The sequence below is a fragment of the Anomaloglossus baeobatrachus genome, unplaced genomic scaffold (assembly GCF_048569485.1).
Source record: "Anomaloglossus baeobatrachus isolate aAnoBae1 unplaced genomic scaffold, aAnoBae1.hap1 Scaffold_299, whole genome shotgun sequence".
Taxonomy (NCBI): Eukaryota; Metazoa; Chordata; class Amphibia; order Anura; family Aromobatidae; genus Anomaloglossus; species Anomaloglossus baeobatrachus.
Window position 1 is genome coordinate 81,867 of NW_027442423.1, and position 17,847 is coordinate 99,713.

General features: G+C 49.0%; 1 protein-coding gene across 1 annotated transcript; it reads right to left on the bottom strand.

The window, feature by feature from the left end:
- Positions 1-6,152: 6,152 nt before the first annotated feature.
- Positions 6,153-12,729, bottom strand: LOC142268113 (uncharacterized; the record flags this gene model as incomplete). Its single annotated transcript, XM_075332351.1, has 2 exons — positions 12,559-12,729; positions 6,153-7,322 (listed from the first exon to the last, which is right to left on the bottom strand). A coding segment is annotated over exon 2 (1,164 nt), but the record flags the coding sequence as incomplete, so codon positions are not given.
- Between the last annotated feature and the right edge of the window lie 5,118 nt (positions 12,730-17,847).

Below are 17,847 nucleotides of genomic sequence, written 5' to 3' on the forward strand. Positions count from 1 at the left end.
GCCATTGGAACCGTAAACACAACACAGGTGCAGGGAAAGGCAGTCACCATCAACCTACCGGGAGAGCTACCGCAGCCGTCTGTGGGACCGTCCATCCAGCCGTTTGTTTTACCGGAGACTTTGCATTCATCATTGGCTGAGTGAGTACCACCGTGCCGTGCGGCACAGCGCTGCCCCCGCGACACTGCACCTCACCAGGCCCCGTAACCCGCCGGCCATCCATCCCTACCCCTCACCGGGCCCCGGGACAACCAACCCCCCTACCCACGGAGGGGAGAAAACAACATCCAAGCTGCTCCTTGTCACCGCTCCCGGGATCCCCGTCCAGAGCAGCGGTGGTGTCACCAATCTCACCACAACCGTGGGTGGCGTCACGGACAATATCCCTAAACTCAAACCACCCCCTTTCACTCACGAGCGAGGAACGCCGCTCGAGTCCCCGGGATCCGGCCCACCGCTCGAGCCACCACTGAGCAGCAGCAGCAGCCGGACCCGAGCAGTGGGTGAGCGCAGCGTCCCCTCCTCCGCCCGTGACATTTCCGCCCCCGCCTTGGTCTTTTCTCGGCACCTCCTCTTCAGGGGCGGGGATTCGGCTTTCGCGCCTCCACTGCTCGAGGAGACGCTCGAGCGGGAAAACCTTCGCGCCCAAGATGTCGGACTACATGTCGGAAATTTTTCGACCGGACACCGCCGGCGGGACTACAAGGCGCACTTCTACCAGCCAGTAGAACGGTAAGTATCCTGTTCGTGATGACAAGTTGTCGCGGGCGGCGGGGCGCTGTGCTCGCTAACACTCGGGTCCGGCGCTGCTGCGGCTGCTGCTCGGTGGCTCGAGCGGTGGGCCGGATCCGGGGACTCGAGCGGCGCTTTTCGCCCGTGAGTGAAAGGGGTGGTTTGGTTTGGGGATTTAGTCCGTGACGCCACCCACGGTTTGTGGTGAAGTTGGGCACCACCGCTGCTGGTGACGGGGATCCCGGGAGCGATGGCAGGGAGCAGCTGGGATGTTGTTTTTCCCCTCCGTGGGTAGGGGTTGGTGGTCCCGGGGCCCGGTGAGGTGACGGGGAGGCAGGGTCGGGTAGGTGCAGGGTCGCTTGGATTGCGCAGCGCGGTGCCAGATGGCACTGGTGTACTCACTCAGCCACAAATGTACGCAAAGTCTCTGGTAAACCAACCGGCTGGATGGACGGGTCCCGCAGCCAGCTGCTGTAGTCTCTCCCGGACGGGTGGTGGTGGCTGCCTTTCCCTGCACCAGTGTGTATGTTCGGTCCCGATGGATTCCCACCGGTAACCCGCTCCCCAGCGTGTACGTGTGCCGGAGGAGCCCTTTTGCTCGCAGGCGCTGGCCCTTGGAACTCTAGCTGTGGCGGTAGCTGTATTTCCTTTTGCTGGTTGGACGGTTGCCTTCAATCGGGTCTTGGCTGTTAGGAAACCCCTGGGGTTCCGGTCACTGACGGATTTGACCTCTAATGGCAGTTCCAAGCCTGGTCGGGGTCCGCAGGCCCTGCCTGTGTGTGCTGGCTTCACTTCGCTCCCCGGTTCGTTACTGGCGGGCCACCGCCCGACCCCGGTCCCGCGTTGATCTGCCTCTCCTGCAGATGGCCACCACCGTCTGCCAACCTTGCTCTCAGTGCCCGGGCCACACACCAGGACACCAGCAGTAGCTCCTCTCACTTTCCTTTCCCTAACTGATCTGCTCTCCTTTCCCGCCTCCAGGACTGTGAATCCCTCAGTGGGAGGGGCCAACCGCCTGGCTCCACCCCACCTGGTGTGGACATCAGTCCCTGGAGGGAGGCAACAAGGATTTTGTGTCTGGCTGATGTGCCTGCCTCAGGGTGGGGGTGAGTGTTGTAGTACCTGTGACGATCTGGCTAGTCCAGGGCGCCACATGTGCATCATGGAGCCACCACATGGCCTCCCTGTGTGCATCCTGGAGCCACCACATGGCCTCCCTGTGTGCATCCTGGATCCACCACATGGCCTCACTGTGTGCATCCTGGAGCCACCACATGGCTTCCCTGTGTACATCCAGGAGCCACCACATGGCTAACCTGTGTGCATCCTGTAGCCACCACATGGCTAACCTGTGTTCATCCTTTAGCAACCACATGGCCTCCCTGTGTGCAGCTTTGAGCCCTACCCCATGTCCTCCCTGTGTGCAGCTTGGAGCCACCACATGTCCTCCCTGTGTGCAGCTTGGAGCCACCACATGGTCTCCCTGTGTGCAGCTTGGAGCCACCACATGGCCTCCCTGTGTGCAGCTTAGAGCCCCCACATGACCTCCCTGTGCAGGAGCCCCCACATGGCCTCCTTGTATGTAGCTTGGAGCCCCCACATGTCCTCCTTGTGTGTAGCTTGGAGCCCCCACATGTCCTCCTTGTGTGCAGCTTGGAGCCCCCACATTTACTCCCTGTGTGCGGTATGGAGCCACCAGATGTCCTCCCTCTGTGCATCTTGGAGCCACCACATGACCACACAGGGAGGACATGTGGTGGCTCCAACCTGCACACAGGGAGGACATGTGGGGGCTTCAAGATGCACACAAGGAGGACATTTGGTGGCTCCAAGCTGTACACAGGTAGGCAATGTGGGGGCTCCAAGCTGCACACAGGGAGGCCATGTGGTGGCTCCAGAATGCACACAGGGAGGCCATGTGGGGGCCCTAAGCAGCGCAGAGGCAGGCCAGGTGGAGACTCCGGGCTGCAACACAGGCAGTCTAGGTGGCTGCTACAGGCTACAGCACCGGCAGGCCAGGTGGGGGCTCCGGGCTGCAGCACAGGCAGGCCACTTGGGGGCTCTGGGATGCAGCACAGGCAGGCCTCTTGGGGGCTCCGGGATGCAGCACAGACAGGCCAGGTGGTGGCTCGGGGCTGCAACGCAGGAAGGCCAGGTGGGGGCTCGGGGCTGCAACACCGGCAGGCCAGGTGGTGGCTCCAAGCTGCACACAGGGAGGACATGTGGTGGCTCCATGATGCACACAGGAAGGCCATGTGGTGGATCCAAACTGCACACAGGGAGGCCATGTGGTGGCTCCAGGATGCACACAGGGAGGCCATGTGGTGGCTCTTGGATGCACACAGGGAGGCCAGGTGTGGGCTCCATGATGCAAACATGGAGACCATGTGGTTGCTCCAGGATGCACACAGGGAGGCCATGTGTGGGCTCCATGATGCAATCAGAGAGGCCATGTGGGGGCTCCATGATGCAACCAGGGAGGCCATGTGGGGGCTCCATGATGCACACAGGAAGGCCATGTGGGGGCTCCATGATGCACACAGGCAGGCCAGGTGGGGGCTCCATGATGTACACAGGCAGGCCAGGCGAGGGATCCATGATGCACACAGGCAGGCCAGGCGGGGGCTCGGGGCTGCAACACAGGCAGGTCAGGCGGGGGTTCGGGGCTGCAACACAGGCAGGCCAGGCGGGGGCTCGGGGCTGCAACACAGGCAGGCCAGGCGGGGGCTCGGGGCTGCAACACAGGCAGGCCAGGTGGGGGCACGGGGCTGCAACACAGGCAGGCCAGGTGGGGGCTCGGGGCTCAACACAGGCAGGCCAGGTGGGGGCTCGGGGCTGCAACACACGTGGGCCAGGTGGGGGCTCCGGGATGCACACAAGGAGTCTAGGTGGGGGCTCTGGGATGCACACAAGGAGTCCATGTGGTGGCTCTGGGATGCACATAGGGAGGCCATGTGGTTGCTCCAAGCTGCACACAGGGAGACCATGTGGTGGCTCTGTTAAATAATGGGTTTACGGCGACAACTGCATAGCCAGTATATAATGATTGGAGCGAAGATAGGTCAAAAACATATTATGAATTTATTCAGATAAGAGTTGGAGGGTTACAGTCATTAGAGAAAAATAACTATCTTGGCTTGAGTTAATAGATGGAGACAGATAGAAAAAAATAACAGTTCATATCTCTTACATCGCTGTATTGTGTAAGTCGTCTCGGGATGGTCTGTAGATGGTCTGGTCGGATGGGTCCGTCTTTCTCCTGTCACCTTCTGCCTCTCCCTCCTTCTCCCCCTACCTTTGAAGTGTGGGCTTCTTTTATAACCCAAAACCCCTCCTCTGGATTGTCCTTATCTCTTTACATGGTAACACAAAAACTAACTATCCTTAATTTAGGTTTAGCATTACATCATGTCACGTGGTACATTTTACCCGCGAAATAAGTGTACTTGCGCACTAGAGACCTGTAACAAAACCTACTTCAGTCTTATTTATAATTCCTTTGAAGCTCGCTGAGCTTTGACCTCAGTGTAACAGTAACTTACAGTAAAACGTTTCTCATAGCTATTTCAGCTCATAGCCCAACATTCTAAACAATATATAGCACTACTTTGACAACTTTGACAAACAACGTCAGATGGCTTTGATGGACGACTAACAGATGAGTTTGGTTCTTACCATCTCAAACTCTTGGTTTAGCATTTTCCAACACACAGGCATCCTTAAAGGGATGGGCGAAATATACATATATTTATGAATATATGTAATCCAGTCTATGAATCAATCTCCATAAACTCACTATTTTACAGTCCCCCCTTATATGGACGTTTGATGAACCCCGGGAAACCCTAACTCAATCGTGTCATCATTCGTATCACATACATTCTTGTTGGAAATTCTAGACCAATATTTGACTTGATAAACCAATCTGCAACTTTCTGTCAAAAAGTCATCTTGCGATTTAACATTCCTCTAAGAATGTTATCTTCCTTTTTCATTTCTATTTTTATGTTCCTATATATCTTCTGAATTCTACACATCACAAAAACTTGATATATAATACACATCAAAACTAATAAAAATATGATTATGATGGGATTAAATAAAACATTACCAACCGCTGACTGAAAAGATGACTGAGACCAGGAATGTACAGATTTACTAAAACTCTTCCACCAAGTTCTACCTGACATTCCATTCCATTCGTGTTCAATATCACTTAATTCACCTTGTTCATGTCTGAATATAATTTCTGCTTCCTTTAACTGTTTCGTTAATAAATCTAACAAACCCTTGTCTTTCTTTATTTCACTTGTCCACATATCCCAAGGAAAATCATTTATCTGTGATAAATTGAATTGTATCGGAAATGCCGTTAAATTTCTCTTTCCTATAGAAGTGATATTAAAACTTCCTTCCTTCTTTGAAAGAGATCTCACATCTCCTTCTATACAATACAAACCCATAGGTAGGTTTTCCTTATGTACACAAGCAGAATAGTAAGCAGAAACCTTCTCTGTCTCAGACATGACCTGAAAACATATCTTAGTTGGACTTACTGGAGTCACCAGATCATGTAGTGTCTGTACAGTCTCTATTCTCGCATGACAAGAAGAATGATTATGAAAACATGAATGATAAATCACCTTATCCTGTCCAGGTAAACACATCACCTTAGAAACAAAATGCAAACATGAAGAAATGTCTACTTGTTCAGTGTTCACTCCATCAAATGCAAAATCTGTGTACTGCAGTTGATAGAACACTTGTTGTGTGTTGCTCACAGGTATACCCAAAACTGTAACAGGAACAATAGTCCCCTCTCTTCCAATCACCGGGATTAGCGATGTGCCAACACAAATGTTTCGTTCACATCCTAACCACTTATTTACCCACAAATCCGTATGATTCAATGCAAAATCATACTCTACAGGTAAATTTCGCAGTATTCCCAGTGGAGTAATTCCACTCTGTAAAGCTTGTGCAATCAGCTTCAAATTAGAAGAGTACTCTACCTGTATCTCCAGGCACGCTTTAGCCACTTGTGTTTCGTGTGTGCTTTCCACGAGAGCTAATGTAGCATCCTGTAGATGTGACACGGAAGACCCTAGTACAGCAGCTGTATTCATTACCATCTTTTCAAGAAGTTGATTCAGACTCTTCTGAACCTTTACACCTTTTCCTCCAATAAAACCAATATTATCCAAATCTGACTTAAGTGTCTGTATATTCATGGCATTAGTCAGACTTCCCACTGTCCCAATTCCTCCCAGAATTCCTTCTAACACTCCTCTCTTACTCCTAGTCTGAGTAGTTCTTTTCCCAAACCATTGTTCTATCCCCATCTCCATGTTTATGAGATGTGATTGACACTGAGGAAACCTGGTAGAGATCTTCCAATGAGACATATTGAAAGTCCACACCATTGTCATAAATTCTCCATCCCTTAATAAGGACTTAGACTGAAATTGATTAATTTGGAAAGGAGAAGACGGCATGAACCTCGTGTCTGTGCATGCACTATCTGCTGCTGACCAAATATTCACACTAACGTCTTTACAATGTCTGTAATGTGTCTTTGTTTCAACGCAACACTGGTAAATTCCAGAGTCCCTGGAAGATGGATTCTCTATGGAAAAAATGAACGTATCATCCATCCACCTGATATTACCAATCTGACCTCTGTGAATGACATTAGTTGGACTGTTTAAAAAACTTCCCAAAAATGATGAATTTTTGGTCCATGTCAACAAAGACTCAGAAGGCAATTTCAACCTTGTGTTACATTTTAACATTATGGGTAATGTATTTACTTTATTATGTACTGTCTGTGGTGAAACCCTTATTTCCGGAACTATAGTGTTAGTAACGGTAAACACTACAGATACCTGAACTTGTACAGGTTCCCGTGTTATCTGGAAATTCCATGTTTTGACCCAATCTTTATCTCCTTCTGTGATGGAGAGTAAAGAAGGATCCAGAATTTTCCCAAAAACCTGAGTTTTTAACAAAATTTCTGTTTTGGATCTTCCAAACTTTCCCTTTGCAATCATGTCATTTGTAATATCACCGGACCATACAGCAGGTTCATCACCTCTGATCTCTATGTTCCAGTATAGTACATCTGTAGGAGAACATTCCCATGTACCAGTTTTATTATTGTGTACATATTCTCCTTGTAATTGTGTGAATCTAGTTTTAGGTCCTGCAATCGCATGTAATATTATGTCTGTGTCGTGTATGAAATGTAATTCAATGCAACATTTTGTTCCATATCCCATGCAGATATTTCCTGTTATCTCCACAGAATTGTCCGTGATGTTCTCTGTCAGTAAGTTCCTTGTCTCTGATCCTCTTGGTCTTCGAGAATGTTGAATCTCTCTAGTCCGTTCATTCACATCATTGACGATTGTTCCTTGATGTAACATGTAAACAATGATGAAAATAAAGCAAAGCAGCAGGAACGTAGATCCCATCACGTAGAAGCTTGTCTTGAGCTTGGGAAGATGTTCTTTCTCCAGAAGGCTTGATGTCATCTTTCCTTCACAGTCTTTAAGTTCTTTATTCCAGTTCGTATAGGAATCCATTTCTTCCTGGAAAGAAATGCAGTATCATTATTTTGTCACAAATATTTTGCACTGGTCAACGTGAACCCACACTTTTTGTGTTTTCCGGGTCTTTTTTACCACATTTGACACTCGGTGCACAAGAATCATGACTTGTCCCATAGTCTCAAGGACTTCAAAAGGACCTTCCCAATTACACTCCCATGGACCACTCTTGCGAAAGGTTTTGATCATCACTAGAGCACCTTTCTTGAATTTGGACTCATAGGGTGGCTCCATTTTCTGCATTCTCGATGCCGCATATGGCAGAATCGCTTTCAGGTTCTCCTGCAGCGATCTCAACCATTGGGACCTTGAGATAGCATCTTTTTGTGGAGTGGATAAAAATGGCTCATGTGGAAACCACAATGGCATTTTTCTTCCCGTCATCAACTCAAACGGAGTGAATTGAGTTGTAGAAGAGATTGAACCTCTTATACTCATCAGTATGAAAGGTACCTTGTCAACCCAAGTGTTACCTTTGTCCAAAAGCATCTTTGCAATTCTGGACTTGATTGTCCTATTCATTCTTTCCACAATTCCCGCAGATTGTGGATGATAGGGGACATGAAATTGCTGTCGCGCCCCTAGAATAGCACAAGCAGTTTGCATGATTTTACCTGTGAAGTGGCTACCTCGATCGGAGGTAATCATCCTTGGGATCCCCCAAGTACAAAAGACATGTTGTACCAATTCCCTTGCTGTGGACAAAGCATCATCTTTCCTAACAGGTAATATTTCTACCCATTTTGAGAACACATCTACCACAATCAATGCATACCTGAGACCATGTTTACCTGAGGGTAAAGGACCAATATAGTCTATCTGCAGTGTAGACCATGGACCATCTGCAGGTGCGATCCGTAGAAGTGGTGGCTTCTGTCCTTTAGGTCTTGGATTTATTTGGGCACAAATGAGACATGATAGTACAACACTTTGAACTGTTTCGTCCATTTTTTCCCAATAAAATTTCTCCTTGAGAATGACTAACAATTTCTGTTGTCCCAAGTGACCTAAACTCTCATGGTTGTATCGAGTGAATTCTACCTGTAGATGTTTTGGTACAACTGGACGCAATTCTTCATTTGAACTGTGACACAAAACCCCATTTTCACAGATGAAAGGAGGTTTTGGATCATCCAGAAAAATAACAAGAGAAGGATCTTTTCTCTGTTCTTCTGCAAATGAAGGTATGTACGTGTCTGCTCTTTGAACCGCTGAAATCTCAGAAGGTTCAGAGTCAAACACTTCCTCTCCTGTCAGGGCAGCTTCTTTGGCTAGAGCATCTGCGGTTGCATTTCCTACAGATAACTCATCATCAGATCTTTGATGTGCAGCGACTTTCACTATAGCAAATCTATTTGGGGCCCTAGATGCCATCTCAAAAATTGATTCTAGAGTTTCGCGGTGCAACAAGGCTTTGTTGGACGAGTCCACATAGCCTCTCCTTTCCCAAACAGGCAGGTAATCGGTTAGGGATCTGACAACATAGGAGCTATCACTGTAGATTACCATTGGAGTTTGATCATCAGCTTCATTCAGCTGTAGGACCATTCTTACCGCTTCTATCTCTGCCCTTTGAGCTGAGAAATGACTTGGTAACTTGTGTTTTACCACTTGTCCTCGCTTGGAATAGAAAATTCCATATCCTGTGTGATAATGTCCTTCCAGAAAAAATCTAGAACCGTCTACAAACACAGGTTCATCTGCGTCTTCCGACTGTCGTCTGAAGAGAGATGGACTTGGTTCATGGAACGTTTCTATGCAATCATGGGTTTGTCCTTCATACTGCATCAATTGAGGAAGAACATACTTGGCCTTATAATCTACCTCAATTTGATTTGGAGACAATGAGAGCAACCAATGGGCAAATCTCTGATTTGACACACCTGGGATGTTTTTCTCAAAGAGAAGTTTCAGTGTGGAATGTGGCGTTTGGAGAATAACCTTTTGGAACCCGATGATGTGTTGAGTGATTTTTATTGCAAAATACACTCCCACCAGGTGTCTTGCGCACACCTCAAACCCCCTCTCAACAGGTGAGAGAAGCTTAGAGAAGTACCCCAAGATTCTCCATTCCCCCCCTTGCAGCTGCAGCAAAACCACAGAGACACTTGTCTCTGAAGTGTGTGCTTGAAGCGCAAAAGGTGCGTTCTTTTCCACCATACTTAACGCAGGTGCGTGTTGTAGATCATGTTTCAATTGTGTGAAGGCTTTTTCCTGTTCAACACTCCAGGGACCAAAATAATCATCATTGTCACCTTTTAAAAGATCATACAAAGGTCTGGCTTTGTCAGCAAAATTTTCAATGAAATCCCTTGAGTAATTTACAAGTCCTAAAAAATGTCTTAGTGCCTTGTGTGATGTTGGAATTGGAAGAGATGCAATTGCCTCTATTCTGTCCTGTAGGGGTCGCCGTGTACCTGGACTTAGCAGAACTCCTAAAAACCTGACCTCAGTCTGCATCAGCTTGACCTTTTTGGTATTCAGTTTTAAACCTGCATCATGCAGCAGCTCAAACAATTCTGCCAGTAGAGAAATATGCAAATTCTCATCCTCCGTACTCAACAAGATATCGTCCACATATTGCAATAAACATTCCGGACGAGAAAATTTCGACAAAACGTTCGCCAGCGCCTGATGAAAAATGCTTGGCGACATACTTGCCCCCTGAGGAAGCCTACAGCATACAAATTGCTGATCGAGGTGGTTGAATGCAAATCGATATTGGCAACTTTGCTCAATCGGTATACTGAAAAAACCATTACTGATATCCAATACTGAGAAGTACCTTGCCTTAGCATCCAATCTCGACATCATGTCATGTGTATCAGCTACAATCGGTGCTACATTGGGAGTACACTTATTGAACATCCTCAAGTCCAACAACATCCTATAGCTACCATCGCTTTTCAGAACACACCACAATGGATTGTTACAAACCGAATTTGCCTTTCGTATGACACCTTGAGCCAACAATTCCTGTATAATCTTCGACATCGGAGCAACTGACTCCGGAGGCAACTTATACTGACGCTGAGGAGGTGGGTCTCGGCCTTCAATTTTGACAATTACATCCTTCATTGTTCCAACCTCATTCCTGTACTGAGCCCATAAAGAAGGAAACCGCTGTACTAACTCAGTCAATACTTCATCACCACCAGTTTCAGGCCACAAATGATCTGCTGACACTACATCAGTCAAACAAATGGTCCCGACATGACTATATTCATCTGGATCAATAACTACCGCCTTACAACCGTTAGAATCTTTCCATACTGTTTTGTTACCCAAATCAATAATCCAGCCATGCTTTTCCATAAAATCAGTGCCAATTATATTCTCAGTATCCTGACAACACCAAATATCCATTTTCGTTTTCAAAAAACCAGGTATTTCCAAAGAAACATCCTGTGCTAAAATCACCTTTGTTCCATTTTTACCACTGAAACCAACAATTGTGCATACAGGGGAATCTGGCTTTAAATGTAAATCAACATTTGTGACACTCAATTGCGCACCTGTATCAAGGAGAAATGTTACTTCCTGACCTTCAAGATTTACCTTTAAAAATGGTCGACCACAGCTATCCATTGAAACTCGAGTGACGAATTCCAGTGGATGCAGCCTGGGGACCGGCTTTGCCAGTCAGGATGATGGAGAAGGGAGAAGAGCAGCAGGTGTCTTGCCCCTTCCTTCCAATCCCTGTATGGACATTTCCCTTATCTGTCTGGTCAGAGGTGCATATGGTGATTGGTTATTTCTGTTGTCAGTATGAGTGGGCGCGTATGGTGATTGGTTATTTCTGTTGTCAGTACGAGTGGGCGTGTATGAAGGTGGAGGTGCTGAAGATGGGGGAGGTGCACTGGATGTGTTTGGCATCAGTCCATTTTCCTTACCCAGCCTTTCCTCAACTCCCGCCCTCAGGAATTTCTTGCATTCCCACTTCAGGTGTCCGGGTTGGCCGCAAAAAAAGCAATGAATTGTGCTTTTCCTGTTACCCCCCCCTGAATTCTTGTTTTTAGAATTCAACACCGGTCTTTTGTTGTTTTTGATCTGTTTTTCCTGGGATGCTAATGTGTCAGTGTTCCCTTCTATCATGGCTATTTTTGATTTTACCTGATTTTGCTTCATTCGTCTACGTATTCTATCAATAAATGACGTGACCTCTTGTAGACTTTCCATTCTAGAAGCTATTTCGAATGAAGCAGGGTCCAAATATTTAAACTTTTTAACAAAGGCCTTGATCATGGAAGTCGGTTCTTGATCAGATCCGATTTCCATTATCAAACGATATCCTTGCTCGAATTTGACTAGGAAGACAAACGGATCCTCCTGTATGTGTGTCTTAAGGTTTTCTAACAATTCGACTGTTGGGGTAGACTCTCCTGTGGTAAAGAGAATCAACTGTCTCAGCCTATCTTCCTTTGTGTCATGGATCAGGTCATTGTGTTCGTCAGTCCTAGGTGTTGCTTGTAACCTTTTTGCCATGTGGGAGGGAAGCCATACCCTGTAAATCTTGTTTCTCTGTTCATTTGTTAGATTATATTTATCGGAATGTGACTCAAAAATGTCCGCATTATGGAAGGCGTCCATTTTATCATCATATTTCGGTATGTCTTTAATGATTTTCATTAATTGGTCATGGATTTTAATGTTAAGACGGGCGGCCTTATCATGTAACTTCTTTTTTCGAAGTTCCTCCTCATTCAGAGTCTCGTCCTCGGCCGTATTCAGCCCGTCCGGTACGTCTGAACCTAAAGCTTCTGTCTTGTTCTGTCTCGTATTAACAGATACATATTTAATATCTTTCCGTAGTTTTGATATTAAATCTGCTCTTGTTTCCAACTGATCCTCCAGATGTTCGATATGTTCTGCTAATATCGAACAATTTGGACAATCTGTTGTTTCTGAATCTGTGACGTGTGTGTCTGTTGTATTGGGCGTGCCTGTTGTTATGGGTGTGTCAGTCACCATACAGATAGTGCGTGCATATGGCTGTGCCCCACCCACCATGGAATTGTAAGTGTATACCATACCCAATACATTCTGTATCTTTTTCTGTAACCGATTCACAATAAAAAACTTTTTATCTAGCTTAGTATTTTCAAGTTCACATTGCCGGTACAGATTTGACCATAACTGTGCGTCACTATGTGTATGATCAAAAGAATACTCTACATGACAGTTACTAAAATAATCATGAATAAACTCCATTTCTCACCAATATGTGATGCTTGTCCTGGAATGGCTTCAACCGTCTTATGGATGGAATGGCTTCAGATGGCTCCAACCGACTGGATGGATGGTCCTGGAGTGGCTTTGACACATACGACCTCCGTGCGGCTTGTCACGTTAACCCTGTCTTAGGTTCTGATGTGGACACAGTGTATCGTCGTTCGCCTGCAGCTTGGACAGAAAGTTTTACTCACTGACCCCCCCTCACGGACAAAGGGCAGGGAATAACGTGAGAAAAAAAAAAAAAAAGAGTCCTTATCGCTGTGAATAGGCAGCGTGAAAAAAAAATCACCTCGCACAGAAAACAGCTGTGTTTCACAATCATTCAGGCTGGTGCTCGCCAAATGTTAAATAATGGGTTTACGGCGACAACTGCATAGCCAGTATATAATGATTGGAGCGAAGATAGGTCAAAAACATATTATGAATTTATTCAGATAAGAGTTGGAGGGTTACAGTCATTAGAGAAAAATAACTATCTTGGCTTGAGTTAATAGATGGAGACAGATAGAAAAAAATAACAGTTCATATCTCTTACATCGCTGTATTGTGTAAGTCGTCTCGGGATGGTCTGTAGATGGTCTGGTCGGATGGGTCCGTCTTTCTCCTGTCACCTTCTGCCTCTCCCTCCTTCTCCCCCTACCTTTGAAGTGTGGGCTTCTTTTATAACCCAAAACCCCTCCTCTGGATTGTCCTTATCTCTTTACATGGTAACACAAAAACTAACTATCCTTAATTTAGGTTTAGCATTACATCATGTCACGTGGTACATTTTACCCGCGAAATAAGTGTACTTGCGCACTAGAGACCTGTAACAAAACCTACTTCAGTCTTATTTATAATTCCTTTGAAGCTCGCTGAGCTTTGACCTCAGTGTAACAGTAACTTACAGTAAAACGTTTCTCATAGCTATTTCAGCTCATAGCCCAACATTCTAAACAATATATAGCACTACTTTGACAACTTTGACAAACAACGTCAGATGGCTTTGATGGACGACTAACAGATGAGTTTGGTTCTTACCATCTCAAACTCTTGGTTTAGCATTTTCCAACACACAGGCATCCTTAAAGGGATGGGCGAAATATACATATATTTATGAATATATGTAATCCAGTCTATGAATCAATCTCCATAAACTCACTATTTTACAGGCTCAAAGCTGCAGACGAGGACATGTGGTGGCTCCAAGATGCACACAGGGAGGACATGTGGTGGCACCAAGCTGCTCACAGGGAGGCCATGTGGTTGCTCCAAGCTGCACACAGGGAGGACATGTGGTGGCTCCAAGCTGCACACAGGGAGGACATGTGGTGGCTCCAAGCTGCACACAGGGAGGACATGTGGTGGCTCTGTGATGCCCTGGACTAGTCAGGGGTCACAGTTAACAACACACACACACACACCCCCACCCTAGGCAGTTACAACAGTCAGACAAAAACCCTTCTTGCCTCCCTCCAGGGTCTGATGTCCACACCAGGTGGGGCGGAGCCAGGTGGTTGGCCCCACCCACCGAGGCGTTCACAGGCCTGGAGGCGGGAAAAGCAGCAGATAGTGTTTGGAGGTGAAAGTGAGAGGTCACAAACTGCAAGTGTCTGGGTTGGAGCCCAGGCACTGACAGGAAGGTTGGCAGACGGTGGTGGCCGTCTGCAGGAGTTGATGGATCTCTGCGGAACCGTAGGACCGGGGTTGGGCGGTGGGCCACCGGTACCGAACCGGGGAGCGGAGTGAAGTTAAGCACACAGGCAGGGCAATCGGACCCCGACTAGGCTTGGAGCCGCTGACAACAGTCAAATCCGAGTGTGACAGGAACCCCAGGGGTTTCCTAACAACCAAGTCCCGAGATAAGGCAACAGTCCACACCGTGAGGATATACAGCCACCGCCACAGGCTAGAGATCCAAGGGCCAGCGCCTGCGGGCAAAAGGGCTCCTACAGTACCTATACGGCGGGGAGTGGACTACCGTTGGGAAACCATCGGAGTAAACACACAGGTGCAGGGAAAGACAGCCACCATCAGCCGTCCGGGGAGAGCACAACAACACTGCAGCCGGCTGCGGGACCCGTCCATCTGGCCGTTTGGTTTACCAGAGACTCTGTCATTGATTGTCTGAGTGAGTACACCAATGTCATCCGGCACCGCGCCGCGCTGTCCCTTCAACCCCAGCCATCCATCCTCCCCGTTACACCATCCGGGCCCCGGGATCACCGACCCCTACCCACGGAGGGGACAACATCCTAGCTGCTCCCTACCATCTCTCCCGGGATCCCCGTCACCAGCAGCAGTGGTGCCATCATCACCACGTCCCGTGGGTGGCGTCACGAACTATCTCCCCAAACCAATTATCCCTTTTCACTCACGGGTGAGGAGCGCTGTTCAAGTCCCCGGATCCGGCCCACCGCTCGAGCCACCGAGGAGCAGCAGAAGTCCCCGGACCCGAGCGCGGCCCCTCCGCCCGCGACAGCTCCAGGATGCACACAGGAAGGCCATGTGGTGGCTCCAAACTGCACACAGGGAGGCCATGTGGTGGCTCCAGGATGCACACAGGGAGGTCATGTGGTGACTCCAGGATGCACACAGGAAGCCATGTGGGGGCTCCAGTATGTGTGTCGCCCTGGGCAAGCCAGGGGACACAGGTCACACACCACCACACCCTACATCCCAGGTAGGAACATCTAAGCTAACCACAAATCCTTGTAGCCTTCCTCCAGAGACTGATGATTCACACCAGGGGGTGGGCCAGGCGGTTGGCTCCGCCCACCGAGGAGTTCACAGCTCTGGAGGCGGGAGAAACCAGGCAGATTAGCCCAGGCAGGGCTCGAGTGAAGTCAGCTCAGGGAGGAGCAGGAGTGAGGAGCTAAGTAAAGGAGGAAAGCAAGTGAGGTGACAAGAAGGAAGGAAAGCCTGAAGGGTCCAGCTTTGTGTAGGGCCAGGTCAGCAAGGTCAGCAACGGCGGTGACTGTCTGGAGGGGGACCGTTTGGAAGTTCCTGGAAGGACCCCGTTGGCTGTGTGCTCGGCGGTCTGGAGCAGTGTTCCGAAGGACAGTCAGCACCAGGGCAGGGGCCTCTCGGACCCCGGCAAGGCTAGGAGTCGCCAAATTTGCCGAATGCGTCAGTGAAGGGGATGTAGATCCCCCAACAACAAAGTCCCGATTGAAGGCAACAGCCCAGCCAGTATAGAAGAGACACCGCCACCGCCAAGGCACCCGTTTCTTAGGGCCAGCGCCTGCGGGCAAAGAGTAGAGCTCCCCCGGTCCAGCTTGAAGCCGGGGAGCGGGTTACCGGTGGGGACCCATCGCAACCAACCAGTACATCAAGGTGCCAGGAAAAGGGACATCACCGTCACCTACCGGGAGAGCAAGTGCAGCCGTCCGTGGGACCGTCTATCCAGCCGTTTGGTTTACCGTAAAAACTGTGTCACGTCTCAGGCTGAGTGAGTACCACAGTGCCGCAAGGCACAGCGCTGCCCCCGCGTCCCTGCGCCCACCAGGCCCTGCACCTCCATCTCCATCACCGGGCCCCGGGATCACCAACCCCTACCCACGGAGGGGCAACACAACACCCGGCTGCTCTGCATCACCATCCCCGGGAGCCCCGTATAGAGCAGCGGTGGTGAAATCACCACAACCGTGGGTGGCGTCACGGACAATAATCATCCCTACACCCAACAACCCCGCTTTCACTCACGGGCGAGGAGTGTCGCTCGAGAAACCCCGGGATCCGGCCCACAGCTCGAGCCACCACTGAGCACCTGCTGGACCCGAGCAGAAGGGGTGAGCGTAGTGTGCCGACACCCTCCTCCCCGCCCGCGACATATGCACACAGGGAGGCCATGTGGGGGCTCCAAACTGCACACAGGGAGGCCATGTGGGGGCTTCAGAATGCACACAGGGAGGCCATGTGGGAGCTCCAGGATGGACACAGGGAGGCCATGTGGGAGCTCCAGGATGCACACAGGGAGGCCATGTTGGGGCTCCATGATGCACACAGGGAGGCCATGTTGGGGCTCCATGATGCACACAGGGAGGACATGTGGTAGCTCCAAGCTGCACACAGGGAGGCCAGTTGGGGGCTCGGGGTTGCAACACAGGCAGGCCAGAGTGGGGCTCCATGATGCACACAGGGAGGCCATGTGGGGGCTCCATGATGCACACAGGGAGGCCATGTGGGGGCTCCAAGCTGCAAACAGGGAGGCTATGTGGTGGCTCCGGGATGCACACAGGGAGGACATGTGGTGGCTCTGGAATGCACACAGGGAGGCTATGTGGTGGCTCCGGGATGCAACACAGGCAGGCCAGGTGGGGGCTCGGGACTAGAGATGAGCGAGCCTCTAGAGGTTCAAGTTAAACTCGGTTCGTTGAACGGAGGCCGCGTTCGAGTTAGGTTCGGCGAGCCATTCGACAAACCTCTCGAGCCCCATTGAAACCAATAGCAGGCAAACACAAACACATAAAAACACATTATAAATTTACACATACAGTTAATAAACATTGCCATAACACTTCGCGTCCTGCACTCTGTCACCTGCCGCTTTTCCTTCCGATAATCGCTGCGTCCTCCCGGTAATTGCTGTCTCTTTCCCTGTCTGTCTCTGATAGTCTGTCTCTTTTTCCATTTGTCTCAATCTCTTTCGCTGTCTGTCTGTCACTTTCCCTGTCTGTCTCTTTCCCTGTCTTTTCCTATCTGTCTCTTTCCCTGTGTCTGTCTCTTTGTCTGTCTCTTTACCTGTCTTTGTCTGTCTCTTACCATATCTCTTCCCTTCTCTTTCCCTGTCTGTCTGTTTCCCTGTGTCTGTCTCTTTATACCTGTCTGTCTGTCTCTTAACCTGTCTCTCTCTTTCCCTCTCTTTCCCTGTCTGTCTCTTTCCATGTCAGTCTGTCTCTTTCTCTGTGTCTGTCTCTTACGCTGTTAATGTCTGTTTCTTACCCTCTCTGGGTCTGTCTCTTTCCCTGGCTGCATTGTGACACGCCAACATTCCATATAAGGGAGTGGCTGCGCATTCTTCTGAAGTTCTGGCTGCACTGTGGCTCCAACTCCATTCGCTTTAATGGAGGCAGGTTTTTTTGGTGATTAACTGTAAAGCGCGGGGTTAAAATTTCCCCTCAAAACATAGCCTATGACGCTCTCGGGGTCCAGAAGTCTGTGTGGAAAATTTTGTGGCTGTAGCTGCGACAGTGCAGATGCCAATCCCGGACATACACACATACATACACACACACACATACACACATTCAGCTTTATATATTAGATAATAATTACAAAAAAAAAAGTAGGG